Source organism: Podarcis bocagei (genome assembly GCF_964188305.1).
Source record: "Podarcis bocagei genome assembly, chromosome: 9".
Taxonomy (NCBI): domain Eukaryota; kingdom Metazoa; phylum Chordata; class Lepidosauria; order Squamata; family Lacertidae; genus Podarcis; species Podarcis bocagei.
Genome location: NC_138134.1, coordinates 24,245,044 through 24,262,395, shown reverse-complemented (window position 1 = coordinate 24,262,395; position 17,352 = coordinate 24,245,044). Strand labels below are relative to the sequence as shown.

General features: G+C 41.0%; 1 protein-coding gene across 1 annotated transcript in view; it reads right to left on the bottom strand.

Moving 5' to 3' along the window:
• Positions 1-391: 391 nt before the first annotated feature.
• Positions 392-17,352, bottom strand: part of PPAT (phosphoribosyl pyrophosphate amidotransferase) — a 46,224-nt gene continuing 29,263 nt past the window's right edge. Inside the window, exons 2-11 of the mRNA XM_081208915.1 lie at positions 15,382-15,448; positions 13,304-13,510; positions 11,476-11,588; positions 11,017-11,162; positions 9,296-9,368; positions 6,935-7,086; positions 5,143-5,270; positions 4,361-4,582; positions 3,828-3,948; positions 392-3,466 (exon numbers count right to left, since the gene is read on the bottom strand). Coding sequence (XP_081065041.1) covers positions 3,291-3,466; positions 3,828-3,948; positions 4,361-4,582; positions 5,143-5,270; positions 6,935-7,086; positions 9,296-9,368; positions 11,017-11,162; positions 11,476-11,588; positions 13,304-13,510; positions 15,382-15,448 — 1,405 coding nt within the window. The 3' untranslated portion in view covers positions 392-3,290. The remainder of the gene's footprint in view (positions 3,467-3,827; positions 3,949-4,360; positions 4,583-5,142; positions 5,271-6,934; positions 7,087-9,295; positions 9,369-11,016; positions 11,163-11,475; positions 11,589-13,303; positions 13,511-15,381; positions 15,449-17,352) is intronic.

Sequence of the window (17,352 nt, the reverse complement as noted above, 5' to 3'; positions counted from 1 at the left end):
CAGTTAAGCCTCACTGAAATTAAGTGTATTGCAAAGTGAATTCTGCGTCCGACAGGAGTATTTGCCAGACATAAAATTTGGAGGTGTATAATTTTCTGGACATAATTAAACAATGGTGAGGGAAGTATGTGTTAATGTTCCACAAGTTACTATTTTTCCTTGTTACAACACAGAAATGATACAATTTGAAATACTTTTCAACCAAATAGAAGAAATCTTGGCAGAGGCAGGGAAGAGGAAGAAATGATCCCTGAAACTATCAGGGATTATTTAGGTTTAAAGCTAATATGTCATAACTTCAGGAGTACTGTTAACATTTAAATCACAGCCCAGCCGTAGGTTCATTAGGGAAAATCATGGCAGCCTTGAGTAAACCTCAACTTCTCATATGTAAAATGGGAACAACTGACCTTTATTTTCTCAAGGGCAGTAAGTGAGCAAGCAAGACCCTTAACCTTTAAGAATAGGCCTTTAATACAGTAGAGATATAACTTTACAAAGAAGGGGGCATACTTCTGTGACAGAACACGTGTTTCTGCAGGCAGAAGGTGCTTGACTCAATCCCTGGCATTATCCCTTTTTAAAAGGCTTCAGTAGGAGGTAGTGTGAAAAATCTCTTGGCTGATATGCTTGGATTCTGCAAGATAGACAAATAAAGCCACCTGGTATAAGTCATCTTCCTAACATAGGTGCCTCAATCCTTTATATCTTCGCTCCCTTTGTTTGAAACAATATTTGCAAAATATGCTGTTGCCCATTGGTTCTCTATTAACATGTTTGTGTGTTTGTTCTAGAGAAATAATTAGATTGCTTTCATGACAAAGTAATACTAAACACCCTAAGTAACTTAGCCCTAGAACCAAGTTGTCTTGAAACTGACCAGAGGGGAAGCAACCCTTGGTTGCATCGTAAGTGGAGGCCTGGACCTGGTGTGAGATGTGTTGTTACACGAGTCAGTGGCCACAGTGCTGTCAAATTCAACATATATATATAAGTGGACATTTGCCAAGCAGGTCTGGTACAGCCACATTTGACTCCAAAAGAGGAAACTTCTCAGAAATGCAGGCATTGATTAAAAAAGGAAGTTGACAGGGAAAGAGGGTCACATCTGGTGGTGCAGTGCCAAAAAGTGACCTCTTTTTACTGTTCTCCCATTGAGTAATGAGTAAAGAAACTGCATTCAAAAACTGGCAAGGAGGGGAGCTAATTTTTGTAAAATTCTGAAAGGTGAGGTGCAGGGTTTTCGCCATAAGGTAAGCCTCAGGGCTTTTTCACATCAGGAAGGGCAGGCAACCAGGAAAAGCAAAGTGCTGAAGAAAGGTTACTGGGTCGCCTGTCCTTCCCGATGTGAAAAAGCTCCCCTCTTTGCCAGTTTTTGAAGGCCGTTTCTTTCCTAATTACTCGATGGGAGACTGGTAAAAAGAGGTCACTTTCAGCAGTCCCATGGAAGTCCTGGTTGCCATGGGCATGGTGTCAAAGTGAGACATATGAGACCCAAATGACCTGGGCACTCTGGGACACCCCAAGGTAATTTCAGAGGAGTCGATATCCGCATTAAGCCAGGCGTCCCATGACCTGTGACCTTTCTTGATTCAAGTGGAAGAGTGTTGTGGCATTTTATGAGTCTTTGTGTGCTGTGTATATAAACTTTCTTCTAATGTGCCTCCTGGCAGCCTTTTCGAACTATCCGTTCTGCTGAACAACTGGTTAGGAAGGCTGTTGTATTTGAAGAAACCAAGTCCCTGCAGGACGTTGAGATTGCTCTCAAAAAAAAGGGGGGGGAGGTCACTTTTTGGCATAGCACAGGCCACATTGCAACAGTATGCTAAGCTCAAAGCTCTGCATTCATGGAAATTCTTAAGCGTCTTGAAAAGTCAAGGCTTCATGTGTTAAGGCAAGGCTGCATGCACAGACTTCTGTGCGAATGTACAAAGGCTTCATGTGATACGAAGATTTCCAAACAGACATGCATGTTCACTCTGAGGAGCCATGGGCTAGGTGACACCAGGAGAAGGCTCTGCTCATGTGTCAATTCAATGCATGAACAGTGATTTTTGAATTGGGTTAGAATTAGCTCCAATTCTAATTCAACTCAGATATTTAGGTCACCATTTTACAACCACCAAAGAATTATTTAGATTTCATTCATTAAAAAAAACCCCACTGAACAAAGCAGTAATATATATACATTAAAGAGTTATATATATATATAACACTACCATACATTAAAATACTCTACCAAAATAAGTCCACATGATAATTTTTCAATGTTTTGAGTCTTCTTTGAAGGCTTACATTCAGTAAAAACATTCACTCAGATTACAGTTAAGTATTCACAACGAAAACATAGTGAGGAAAATTAGCAAAATAAATCATAACACTCAGGATGGTTATCAGCCTAATTTTCCCTGTCAAATCCCTTTGACGCACAATGAAAGCACAATAAGACAGCATATATATATTCTGGTTTGAATTCGTTAAGGCTCAAGGTATTAGAGAATTTTGGTTTAGTACTTCCCTGAGTCTCCCAGTCTCAGCAACATATTGTATAAAAATAATATTCAGTCTCTTTGGAAGCAAGTTATTACACATGAATTTAGTTACATAAGCAAAAATACAGGCACTTACTTCATTCTTAAACAGAACTCAAACAGCTAGATAAAAATTTCTAGGGAAGCATGGAATTCAGAATTCTATGAATTCAGAATTTGTCATGTACAGTCATACCTCATGTTACGTTTGCTTTAGGTTGCATGTTTTCAGGTTGCGTCCCGCAGCGACCCAGAAAGGGTTACTTCCGGGTTTCGCTGCTCGCGCATGTGCAGACGCGCTCATGCTGTGAACGGGCCTCCAGAGCGGATCCCATTCACAACCAGAGGTACCACTGTGTATAAAACCAAATTTCACATTCCCCCCCCTGCCCGCCCTGGTTGAACCCTGTTAAAAAAATTGAAATGACTTAATGGCTCACAGTTTCTTTCAGAATATCATTTGTAATAAACCAAGGCTGTGAATAAAAGCCTGAGAAGTGATCAAGTTTCTTGGCAGGGTTAGGCCAGCTAAGGAATCAAGAAACTTTGCCACCCCAAGTTACAGCACTAATGTTTATCATACTGCATAATTTTTGCATTTTATTTCAAGTTCTTGAACAGTCCTCACTATCCCAAATAAAGATTTAACTAAAATGAGTGGTTTGATAACTTCCTTGGTAGCAATTTACGGCACACCTTTGGGTGTGATACATCTTGTCAGTTCCAACTTTAATTCAGTGGTAACTGTATTCTGGAAATTCACCATTCTAGCTCTACAGGGTATTTTCCAACAAGGCATGCTATGCAATGGCCAATTTTCCCCGCCCGAAACTTGTTGGACTTAAGGTTGTTTTCATTATCTTGTTTCGCCTTGATGCTTTCTTGCACAGATGATACCAATCCTTCTACCGAAAGATAAACAACACTGTCAGCTCCTAGGAGGAGAAAGAAGACCAAAAAAAATATTATTATTTAATGCTGCACCACTGTACACACCCTAAAGATGGTGAGGTCCTCTAGTGGATGGAAATCTGTCAGCAGAATAGGAAAGGAGGCAATTTTCAGTGATCGTTCTGAAGCACCCTATACCCTCCCCAAATCTGCTCCAGAGGATCTTCTAATCTCTACTGCAGCTTTAAAAAGGGTGAGGCATAGCTGACAATTGTCTCTCTCCCTGTTTCACTGGTAGATTCGCTTCTGCCAGAGGGTAATCACCACCCAAGCTGTTTAACACAAAGAGTGTCCATGTTTCTATGTATACCTTTATTGACAATGATTGAAAATATAACGTTTTACCTATGTAGTTGGCTAGGTCATGAAATTCGGGCTTATTGGCGATGAGTTCTTCTTTCGTTGGAATGTTTATTCCCATGTAACAAGGAAATCTTATTGGAGGTGAAGCTACACGAACGTGCACCTAGGGAGGAAGGGGGGGAATGCTATTATGATATTGACACTGTTTCAATTATGCCATTCATTCGTATTATTACCATTATTTATGTAATTTCTATACTGCCCTTCATCCGAAGATCACATGGTGATTTACAATATAAAAACACAAAATGCATATCTTAACAAAAACAATACCCACTTCACCACCCACAATTCCAACAGGCAGCACCAGCAAAATTCAAAGTCACTACAAGGGACGAGTGAGGTCTGATTGGTTGGCAACAGAGCCAATAAATTTGGCTTTGCTCTTAGGAGAGGAGCAAAATACTACCTTCACCTCAATCAAGACTCTTGAGAGACTATTATAAAGCTGAAACTGCACCAGTCTTGTCCCTCAGTCAGGCCTTCCTCAAAAACCGACAGCAATACTTTCTTACCTCTTTAGCTCCAGATTCCCTCAGTAGTTTAATTATGGGTGAAATGGTGTTGCCTCGTACAATAGAATCGTCAATAAGGACAACACGCTTCCCTCTGAAGTTGTCTGACAGGACTCCAAATTTTTTGGCCACTCCGAGCTGCCTTAGCCTCATGTTTGGCTGAATAAAAGTTCTACCTACATATCTGTTTTTGCACAGTACTTCAATGTATGGCAGTCCACACTAGAAAAAAAAGAGAGAGTGTAAAAGTCAAAGTACCATATTAAGTGAAGTGGCTAAGATCAATTCTCCATCAACATTCCTTTTCTTTTCTATACACAAAAGAGTTGACTAAGTGGGAACAGTTCAACTACAACAGCCAAAGAAACTTATGCAATCTCTTGGAGAAAACGTGAACTTCACTGGTGTCTGGGGAATTCCTTTGGAAAATGGTAAAAAGCTAGTAATTCACACAGGGTTGGCGGTGAGGGGGTGTGGTAATATTTTTCTCTGACTGTTGAATTTTATTTGCATGTGTATTTATAGTCTATGTTAATGCTGTGTTGTTGTTTTTAAAAGTAATTCATTAGTTTGATGTATTTATCTTTTTCTTGTAAACTGGCTTGAACTGTTCTCAGGAAAGCAAGATGGAAACTTTTAGTGCTACAAGATAAACATCTGCATTAAAATGTTTGGTGTACAAGTTGGTATTATGTCAATTAAATTTTTAATAAAAAAACCACACGTATTCCTACAACAAAAATATGAGATTTCAGATTAAAGGGAAGAATCAGGCACATTACCTTTTGAGCATAACCAAGGGCTGCTGGTGTTGCAGATTCTGGGACTGTGCTAACCAAATCAGCTTCCACTGGGGCTTCAATTGCAAGCTGTTGGCCGCATCTCCTCCGTACAGAATAGACCATTTGACCTGTGGAGAATGAGGAAAAAATTGAATTAGTTCTGTACAGTTTTGATTCCAGCATCTTCAACTGATTTTCCCCCCTACTGCCTTTTATAATCCAAGGCAAGAGTAAAGGTTTAAACCCAGTGTCACGAACTGGTTGGATGGAGAGGAATGATAGGAGGAGCCAGCAGGGAAGAAGGCTCAGAGACCAGGAAGTGGCAGTGGGGTGATAATGAGTGGTCAGAGGGAGAAGACTGGGAGGAAGTATCAGAAGCTGGAGAAGTAACAGGGCTTGGCGGAGGGGGAGTCTGTGGCAGAGAGAAACCCAGAATCAGAGGCAGAAGCTGAGGCAGGAGAGGAGGGAGGCCAAAAGGCAGAGATGAGTCTGGCTAGTGAAGAGGCATGGGTGTCTCCCCCTCCTACTGTGACAGGCTCCCCTCCTCCCTGGTCTCCCAGAACCAGGAGAGGCACAAAGAGGGCAGAGGAGAAGCTAGCTTAATGCAGGCGCAGTCTCAGATTGCTTGGGAAAAACTTTAAGACTTTGGCAGCTGTGGGGAGGCAGGGACTTTCTGTCTCAACAACTGCTTCATGGAGGCAAGAGCCGTTGCTGTGCTCAATAGGCCTGACACTCCTGTGCAGATCCTGTTTTTGCTAATAGTTAACTCCGACTTGCTCGGTGTGGTTTACTGCTGGCTCACTCCTGTTACCCAATCTCTTCAGCATTTGCTCTGTGAACAAGGACTATTTCTTTCCTTTTACTGAAATGATTTTTTTAAACAATACAACTAAAGCAAGAGTCAGCAAACTTTTTCAGCAGGGGGCTGGTCCACTGTCCCTCAGACCTTGTGGGGGGCTGGACTGTATTTTGAAGGAAAAGAAGAAGAACGAATTCCTATGCCCCACAAATAACCCAGAGATGCATTTTAAATAAAAGCACACATTCTACTCATGTAAAAATACCAGGCAGGCCCCACAAATAACCCAGAGATGCATTTTAAATAAAAGGGCACATTCTACTCATGTAAAAATATGCTGATTCCTGGATTGTTCACGGGCCGGATTTAGAATTAGATTGGGCTGGATCCGGCCCCCGGGCCTTAGTTTGCCTACCCATGAAATAAAGCAACATTCAAAGAAAAAGTAGGAAGCATGGGGGAGATGCGTGTAACCATAGATATTGTAAAGGGAAATACACTGCACTCATTATGATGCTCCGCAAGCTAACCAAATAGTCTCCTCTATTTTATCTTTTTAAAAAATGTATCATGCAAATAGGCAACCAGGCCATTGGTCCAAAAATCCTTTTCAACCCAGCTACCCACCCACAAAGTACCACAATACAGCTTCTGGCACTACACTGGAAAAAACACCATGTTATTTATTTATTACTACGATTTAAACTAGCAGAAAATCATGAAGATTATTTTGCTGTCCCTGTACAGAATCTGTAAGGAAAGCTCGCAGCTCTCCAAGTAACCCTACTCTGCTCCCTATAGATGCTGAAGACCTAACTGGATTTCACAATACATTAAACATAGCCATAAAATCAATCTTGTGAGACTTTCCTAAAGTACCCTCAATTGCCGAAAAAAATGTGTCCAATGCTTTTGTGGATCTTGATTCAAATACGTGGGTATAATTTTCATCAATCTAAAAGAACGACTGATTAACCAAAATTCACAGCTTGCCTTCAAAGATGCTGTCAGGCCTCGCAAAATACACATATTCAAAAATGCAGAAGGCTGATGGATCTCCCGCAGGCCTTGGCACAACATCCAATGTCTGGACATCATGTCTGGATATCTTCACAATCTCTCCAGGCATGACCTCACGGTAATATCTGGAAAATAAAGTTAGATATTATAAATCTTCATAAAACCGATCTTTAGAAACATTGCAATTGTAAGAGCATTAGTTATTATAGACACTGTGCCTTTGGGTTGGAAAAACCTGGAGGCATGTGCATTCCTTGGTGGCTGACAAAATCACAATAATATTGTCCGTGCAACAATTTCTCAGACATATTAAATAAGTTCAGAATGTGATCTAGAACTAAGATTTTGGAAAATCTTATTTGAAAAATTCAGTTTTCAGTCCTTTTGTAGCTGTGAAGATAATGTTTTCAAGCAGTACTACCTGAAATCCCAGTTGCAAAAAAATGACTGACACTGTCCATTTGAGCTTAATTGGGCTTACTCTGGAGTATATGTGCATAAGATTACACAATGAGATTTCTAGAGGTTAGAGGCAGGCCTATAGTATCCTTCAGTATCTAATTATCTAGGAGAAATTGACTAGGAAAACTATAAAAAAATGTGATCAATCTGGAAAATGTATACAGAACACCAAAGTCAGCTTTGTTGGTGAAGGATTTTAATTTTAATTAGCCCAGATTGTACAGATATGTAACTATAACTAACATTTACTTTGATTTAGAGAAATAAACAATCACAATGCTCCAAATGTTGATCTCACAGAGCAAAAAGAATCCCTGAGTTTCACAAAATAGTTTTGTTAACCAAGCAAAAGTTGAATATTAAAAGTTCACTAAAACACGTGCAAACTGAAAGACATTGGTTTGGCTCACATGCAGTGCCAAACCATTGTTTCATGTTGTTGGATGCACACAGTTTGATCCCTCCTCTTCCTTACTTTGTGTTGCAGCCAACCACTATCCTATGAAGGTTTTCTTGCTGCCGTCCAACCAGGTTTGCAGATCACAATGTGAAACCGATTTGGAAGATAAATGCAACCCACAGTTGGGTGTCTGGATGTAAAGCTTGTTAAAAACCAGGAAATAACTAATTCAGCTGACATGAGAGAGAAGGAGGGAGCTGGTGATAGCAAGGCTCAGTTATGGAACACTACTTATGTTTAGTGTCATATGCGAACTGACTGAAGGTGTCAAAATGTCTTTGGAAAATAGTGGCATTATTAAATCAGTTTTTATCTTCTTTGATAATCTATTTATAGCTGCCACCTTCATGCTTGCCTGATGGCAGACTTGTCAAATATATTGTCAGTTCTTATTAGACTAATAGTTCATAATGGAATTACACATGTCTGCCATTTTCTAAAATCTGGCAACAAACAGGTGCCTTAACAGGGAAATTCCAGGTATCCACAGGCTTCTTTTTGTGAAATATTGGTTTCCCTCTTTTTCCTCTTTGTGGGCAGAAGTTACCTACTATATGAGGGTGACACAGAAGATAGGATTCCCATATCAAGTTTTCTTCCCACTATTGTAATGTGTCACTTATTGTGTGTTATGTCATGGTGTCATGCATTTTTCTGCATCCATTCCACCTGTAGACTAGTGGAGGCAGAGAAACATGCAATTTGAGAAGTCATTTTGGAAGCGTTGTTACTTATTATAAAGGATCAAGGGAAGAATTCAAGTCAGGAATGCAGTGTTTACCAGCAATACCATGTTTCCTGTAATGTGCAGTTTCTCCTCAAATGGAAAAGATACCGAGTGAAATCTAAATGGCCTTTGCCTTTTCTCACAAACTGCTGGTCATTATTCTGCACATCATTAACAAAAGATTTTTTGTCATTTTCTCTCCCCAAGTTCTAGAGACACATTTTGTTGCTATCCTTAGAAGTCTGGGGAGCAAGAGAGAGAGATTCCATGGCTCTCTGAACACAAAAATATGATGAGTGCTTTTTTTAAAATGTAACTTACTTATACAAAAGCATGAAAACGAAAAGTAAATAATTAACTGGCTAATAGTTAGTTGGTTGTCAAAGATCACTTGTCAGTGTTTTGTCTTCTAAATATAGATGGTGTACAATTCAGCTCCCTTCAAAGCAATGGGCCATTGACTTCAATGGAAGTTTAATTTTCAGACCAACAATACCTTTTCTTCAAGTTGTTGTAGTACAAAATAGCAGAAATAATCTGATTTGACTTCATGTGTAAGGAAACACAGAATCACAGAACTGTAGAGTTGGGAAGAGACCATGAGGGTCATCTAGTCCAACCCCCGACTCTGAGATTAAGAGTCTCATGCTCTACCAACTCAGCTATACGTAACAAGCGAACTTACTCTGCTCCGATAGATAAAAAGCTACACGATTCTGAAGAAACTACCCATCCTTCAGTTTCAGCATTGGTTTTCCCTGTAATAAAGTTTAAAACAGTAATAACAGCATTAAAAAACCCTTCTAATTGATTATTATTTTTTGTCAAAGGAAAAGTCATACAGAGTTGCAGAATAAAGTAACAACAGTAGAACAGTATACCAACTTAACTCTGTTACTAGGTCTTTAAAAATCTGTTGCAAATGCTCATTACCTTTCTCAAACGACAACAGTTAAATAGAATACAAGCATCTGAAAGTATTACTCCAGTGGTGACATTGCTTGTAAAACATCTTATCTGACTGATGGCCAACCACGAGTGATATGACCGTGAAACTCAAGTCATGCATTCAACAGTAATTCTGTTTGTTGTAAACTATACTGGTGTTTGCTACAGCACATATATATATTGTGAAGGGCAGAAAAGCATCCCTAAATAGGCCTGTCTGTGAAAGCATGACACAACCATAGCTAATCAGCATATGTCAACTGTCTGTTTAGGAATTAATATTTCCTTCACATTTTTCATGGTTACTGCAAGATGCAACACAGGATGTAACTGCAGCAAACACAACTGCTATGTAAAGTATGACATTGCTCCAAAATAATAACACAAGTTAGTGGCTGATCTAACTACCAAAAGATGTCCCAAAAATTCAGTCTAGACTGAGCTGCTTAGAATTAATCTTTATAGTGTTTCTGAAGATGTACCTATGAAACTAGACACACATTCTTGTTGTATTTATTGGTTGCCTATACAGTGGTGCCTCGCAAGACGAAAAGAATCCGTTCTGTGATTCTCTTTGTCTAGCGGTTTTTTCGTCTTGTGAAGCAAGCCCATTGAAGGATTAGCGGATTAGCGCTATTAGCGGCTTATCTGCTGATCGGATCAGCTGATAAGCAGTTTAGCGGCTTAGAAAAAGGGGGGAAAGGGAAAAAAACCAGCAGGAACTCGCAAGACATTGTCGTCTTGTGAAGCAAGCCCATAGGAAATTCGTTTTGCGAAGCACCTCCAAAACGGAAACCTCTTTCGTCTAGCGAGTTTTCCGTCTTGCGAGGCATTCGTCTTGTGGGGCACCACTGTATGTTCCCAAAATCTCAGATGTTATGGATAAATAATAACATTATTACCCAGAATTTAGCATTTTATTTCAGGTGTATATTATATAAAATTTCATGATGCAATCACAAGCAAAATGAGCCAGAAACCTAAGCAGAAGAAACAAAATGATTTCCTCTATTCTACCATTTACTTTTTGAAATATGGCAACCCTAGTAATTTGATATAATAGCAACTTGTATTAGGCTTTTATCACTGTTACTTAAGACTGCATTCATTGTAACGAGAACCCTATTTTCTCCTGAGTTATGTATTTTTTCCACTTTATGTTTCCTCTTTTCATGTAGGATTACTGTTCTTCCACTAAATCCAATGTTTATCTATGTAGTTGAACATTAAAAGCATAAAGAGTACAAGTGGTAAGTGTTTCAAAATGAACATTGATGAAGTTAACTCAAAGCATAGCTCACATATAAACATATCAAATATGATGATAGTGATATATTTATTTATACCCCACCTTTTTCCCTAACAGGAACTCGGTGCAGCTTAGAGATTTAAACAACAACCACCACAACAATTTCCCCAGCCACTCTGGGCGGCATAAAACACAATATGAAGTCTTACCTTTTCCACTAATATCACCTACTGGAACAAGACGGCCAATACAGAGTGGACGGTTCCCATAGGGATCACGAACAGCATAGATAATATCTTTATGCATCATCAGAAGCGAGTATGAAGTGGGTGTTTCATTCATCAGATTTTTTATCCTGGAACATGAGAGCTCTTTTAATATACAGTGGTACCTCGGGTTACAAACACTTCGGTTTACAGACTCCGCTAACCCGGAAGTAGTACCTCTGGTTAAGAACTTTGCCCCAGGATGAGAACAGAAATCGCGCGCTGGTGGTGTGGCGGCAGCAGGACGCCCCATTAGCTAAAGTGGTACCTCAGGTTAAGAACCATTTCAGGTTAAGAATGGACTTCCGGAACGAATTAAGTTCGCAACCAGAGATAACCACTGTACTCCTTTGGCTTAGTGCTGCTTATTTCGCTTATTTCCCTTCAAACCAATTGCTTTACCTTGCTACCCAATCTGGGGTGTCGTCATTCTCCAAAGGGGGTGTGAATGCCAGCAGCTGAGTGATCAATTCACTGTCAGAACTGGTAGACAGTCCCACTCCATGGCGCATTAGCTATTAAACAAAGGACCAAAATGCAGCATTAATCAAGTATATGCAACTCTCGTATTATCTGTAGAAGAAACACACATGAGTACATGCATAACTACACCAATGGTCTAGAAAATAGAAGTGACATCGGCCAATTTCTGCTCTCTAAAATCAAAAGAAGTGGTATCCAAAGGGGAAGGGCACAAAGAGGACATCTACACCACACATTCGAACAGGTTAAACTGTTATTCCTTCTTCGGAGGAATAGTAGTTCTGGGAAAGAAAATGCCAGAGAGGGAGAACCCCACATCTGACAACAGGATTCTTCTGAGCACTGCGATTTTTTTGCAGGAAGTTGTCATTACTTAAAAGTTTGAGCCTAATAGAGCAATCCTATACATTCAGAGGAGGAATCATGGCGGAAGGAGCTGTTTGCACCTTTGGCAAGGGAAGGAAGACTGAGCTACTACATTAAGTGTAGAGATCAGCTCTTCAGTGAGATGGGTACTTTAACTAAATTTGGGATATAATATAGATAAGAGAAAGAGGTGATGGGAGGTAGGTGTACATTTATTTTTGCATGTCACTTTGGTATTCCAGCGTCCTCTTCGTATTTTCAGGATTTAAACTGTGAGTGCTGTGAAGAATCATTGGAATATAAAATGGTATAAAATCATAACCCCGTTTCATTCCGTATTCGGTTGTGAAAAATAAGCCAATCCTTGGGTCATTCCTTCGTAATCATGAGCAAGTCATGGAAGGGGAAAAAAGTACCTCTAAAACATTGCTGTAAACCATGGGTAGGGGCTGGATCTAGCCCAATTGCCTTCCCAAAGCAGCCCGTGGACAGTCCGGGAATCAGCGTGTTTTTACATGAGTAGAATGTGTCCTTTTATTTAAAATGCATCTCTGGGTTATTTGTGGGGCCTGCCTGGTGTTTTTACATGAGCAGAATGTGTGTTTTTATTTAAAATGCATCTCTGGGTTATTTGTAGGGCATAGGAATTCGTTCATTCCGCCGCCCCCCCCCCCCAAGGTCTGAGGGACAGTGGACCGGCCCCCTGCTGAAAAGGTTTGCTGATCCCTGTAAACTGTTATGCTTATATATCACAATTGTGCATATGGTAGAGGATGAACTACAAGACAATAAGAAATCAACTGAAGGGCAAATAAAAGACAACTAAGGATCTGGTACATTGCAGAAGGGGAAGGATAGGTGTTCACAATTAGCAATGCGGCACTTGCCTGGGATCTGTGGATGATCTCAATATCATGAAAACAGTTGTTCACCTTTATGCTTATCATCCTAATGATCTGTTGTTTTGACTATTTTCCTACCGTCAAATATAACAAAGACCTGGTTATGTGCCACTTATAAATGCAAATTTACTATTATGTTCTGCTTCTTCGTGCTTAGAATCCTGAACCCTGGGCCAGCCTCCCCCAACCTGGTGCCCTCCAGATGTTGTGGGACTACATGTCCCATCTTCAGGGCTGCCCAAGACCTTTTGGTGCCCCCCATCCCAGCTAGGGAAGAAGGGGTGAGTTAAGATCTACATCAGGAACGGGGGGTGGGGGGTGGAATAAAGATCTACATCAGAATCTGCTGCCCTGTGGATCCTGCCCACTGAGGCAGTCACCTCACCCTGCCTCATGAGTCAGCTGGCCCTCCCCATCCTTCTAAACCAATGGCCTTGAGAGCTGTAGACCAAAAGAACTACAGGTTGGGAAATTTGTACCTTTCTTCTCAGTCGTGCAGCATTTGTCAGCTCCCCATTGTGGGCTACAGCAATCTTCCCATGCAGAGTTTCCACAACAAATGGTTGACAGTTATCCAAGACAGAGACTCCGGAGGTAGAGTATCTTGTGTGGCCAATTCCAAGATTTGAAATGTACAGCTTCTTCAGACTGTCTTCGCTGAACACGTGATTAACCAGACCCATCCCCTGCAAAACAAGAGTGGGAAATGATGACATGCTCTTAAGAGCAGTTTCCAATACTGCCCAGAATACTTTAGCAAGCTAAAATTAACCTACATGTGCGTGCAAACACAAACAAGTTCCTGTTGCCAAACTTCCAGATTGAAGACAACTCAAAAACTTTCCCTTCACATTTCGTGAAAAAAGTTTCCCTTCACATTCACATTTTGTGAAAAAGTTTCCCTTCACATTTCGTATAAGCCCTGTTTGAAAACAGCTGCATGGATTGCCAGTTCTTTCCCTGCCCCAATTTGAGATGCTCATGTTAACGTTTAAAGCCCTAAAAGGATTCAGGCCCCAAATGTCTTCAAGACCACCTCCTTTCCTACAGACCCTCTGGGATGCTAAGATCGTAGGAGGTTACCCTCTTAGTTGTTCCACCACCCTCAGAAGCTTAGGGTGTGGCAGTCTAGGAAAACACATTTTCCGTGGTAGCCCCTAAGTTGTGGAACTCCCTTTCCACAGAGGTGCATCTAGCACAATACTGGGACGCAGGTGGCGCTGTGCCACTGAGCCTCTTGGGCTTGCTGATCAGAAGGTTGGTAGTTTGAATCTGTGCAACGGTGTGAGCTCCTGTTGCTCTGTCCCAGCTTCTGCCAACCTAGAAGTTCGAAAGCATATCAGTGCAAGTAGATAAATAGGTACCGCTGCAGCAGGAAGGTAAACGGCATTTTCATGCGCTCTGGTTTTCATCACAGTGTTCTGTTGCACCAGAAACAGTTTAATCATGCTGGCCACATGACCCAGAAAGCGGTCTGTGGACAAACGCCCGCTCCCTTGGCCTGAAAAGCAAGGTGAGCACTGCACCCCATAGTCGCCTTTGACTGGACTTAACAGTCCAGGGGTCATTTACCTTTATCTTTACCTTTACCTGCATCTAGCACCTTCACTATACACAGCTTCCAGCAAATACTGAAGAGGCACCTCTTTTACCCTTGAGAGGTATATGTATTTTAGGACCTGCCTTATTTTTGTAATTTCAAGTTGTTGTAAACAGTTTTAAATGCTGTGTAATGTTTTATATTAATATCAATGTTGTGTTTTAAGTGTATGAAAGGCAAGTAATAAACTGTAGTAGTAGTAGTAGTAGTAACAACAACAAATTTTCATGTAATGATCATTTCGCACTTGGAATAAGTAAATAAAGTTATGCTATTGTGGTGTAGTAGCAATAGTTTTGGTTTGTAAACCACTGCCTGGCCTAGGGCAAATCACTGTCTATCTGAACTGACTTTCAAACCGCTTGGCTTCACGCTAGGATCTCCAGCATAAGGGGCTGGGGCAGGGGCATTGACCTCATATTCAATCGCTGCGTCCTTAACAGCAGCTTGATCTGCAGAAAATAAACAGCTGAAGAGTTTTAAGGCAGGGACAAAATAGAACTGAGAAAGTTGGCAACCCTCCTTTATCCATCACATCTTCCCTGCAATATCACTGAGCACAGATACTGTATAATATAATTTGGCTAGACTGCATTTCTTTTAAAGGTTTAGTGACTCCATACACATGGTACTCTTGCCAAAAAAAAATGGGTACATGTGATGATGTATACCTTTTGCTCACTTTCCCTGCTCCTCTTTCAGGAAAACTGTTGTGTCTGAAGTAGCATGTAGTGCTGCTATACACAATTTATAACTTAGATACTAGAAACTTATATTCAAAACCTTGTTCAGCTATGCAGCTTCTGCAAGGTTTACCTCAGGTATATATGCAGTGAATGGTTTTTCAGCTTCTCAGCATTATTTTTAACATCTCAGAGTCTTAAACGGAAAGTTTCTCCATGCAAAAGCCACACCTTCTCTTAACTATATAAACAGTAAACAAGCTTCCCAGTTTACCTTGTGTAGTTTGAATGAATGGGCTGACTCGCCATCGCTTGTCACAATCCCAGCGCTCTCTTGGCCTCTAGGAGAAAAGCAAAAGCAGATGATGGCGCCAAAATGGCATTTATATATTCACATTACCCAAGTGTGGATTTGTATGTAGCAAAAGCAGCACCACCCATACACAATATGGAAGTATCAAAATGCCTAGAGAACATATTTGTATGCAAACAGATAACCTTAAAGGGGGGAAAATCCTACGGCAAGAGAAACCCCATCCTCCTGAATTTCACCTTCCCTCATCAACCACCAAATCCGGGTACAAGGCTCTGGTTCAAGAAAGGAAGTACAGTATTAGGGTGTAGACACAAAGAAACACAAAATCTTACAAACAAGTTCAGTGTGATAGCGGATACGTAATATGCTTTTGTTTTGTATTTGTTTCTGCTGACACTAATACACTTTCCTGTCTGTATTGCACTGCACTGTATTGTGCTTTTCTAAGGATGAAGAAGTGTAGTGGCATTTCTAAAAAGGAATTGCAGGGCTGTGAACATAGGCGTAGCCAGGAGTTTTGTTAGGCAGGGTAGGCCTTTTGTTGGGGGGGGGGTGCAGAACCTCAGTTAGATATGTATTTTTGTTGATTTTTATTGATGGGGGGGACAGCTGCCCCTCCTGGCTATGCCCATGGCTGTGAAGGTTTTACTTCCCAAGGTGTACCCACATTTGTAGTCCTAGTCTTCCCTTCTGGGAAGGTTCTGCAGGATTTTGAGACAACAAGAACACCCTGCCAAACCTGTTTGCCAGATGTGAGAGCGGAACATACCATAGGCAGTGGTCCCTCATTTTAGACAGCCCTTGGACTCTCAAAAAAAGTAAAGTAAAAATCTTCTCTCTTCAAACTGTAGCTCAGATGTTACATGACTCCAGATGTTACATGACTATAGTAGGGTTGCCATACGCCTGAAAATTTCCCAGATATATCCTGAACACTGCAGTCGGCAGTGGCGTCTGGGCAGAAAATCTGCAAAATGTCCAGTAAAATCTGTACACATGGCAGCTCATGTTGGCAATGTTGTTTTTTGCCAATTATCCATAAAATTTCTGTCCAGATTTTCACTGTTTGAAATATGGCAACCCTAGACTATAGCTCCTATCATCCCTGGCCACTGGTCACACTGGCTGCTGCCGGTCGGAACTGGAGCCCAACCAATATTGGGACTCGAGTTTCCCCACCCCTGTTGTAGCTCAGTCAGTTGGTCATTTACCGAGGCCATAAAGGCTGCCAAATCCACCAAACATTGAAAGCACCTGGCTTCCATAAAAGAATTGTGGGAACCAAACAGAGGGCCTTCTCGGTAGTGGCACCCGCCCTGTGGAATGCCCTCCCACCAGATGTCAAGGAAACTACCTGTATCTTACTTTTGGAAGACATCTGAAGGCAGCCCTGTTTAGGAAAGTTTTTAATGTTTGGTGTTTTATTGTGTTTTTAATATTATGTTGGAAGCCACACAGAGTGGCTGGGGAGGCATAGCCAGATGGACAGGGTATGTATGTATGTATGTATGTATGTATGTATAAATAAATAAAATTAATAATAATAATTAATAATAATAGCCTACATTCATTGACATTTTCACTGTCTGACAACATGGCATCCCCTTCTTTACCAGTGCTGACTCAAGATGTTTTGCTCCCTGGAACACGGTCCAAACTCCCCATCCCAGGTAGGGACACCATGTTAAATATTCTAAGAAGACCATTTAGGCAACGATTCCTGTCTTCATCTATTACCCCACTCTTCAAGGTATAGCCTGAAGCAGGTCACTCTCTTTCTGGACTTATGTACAACCCAACAGGAAACGCTTTCACCCATCACAAACGCACAGTGCCAGGTTCGCGAAAGCACAAAGAATCTTAAGGGGGCATGGAATCCTAAGGCAGTGAGCGGTTCCCCTACACAGGGCGCCAAGCGATGGGGAAGCA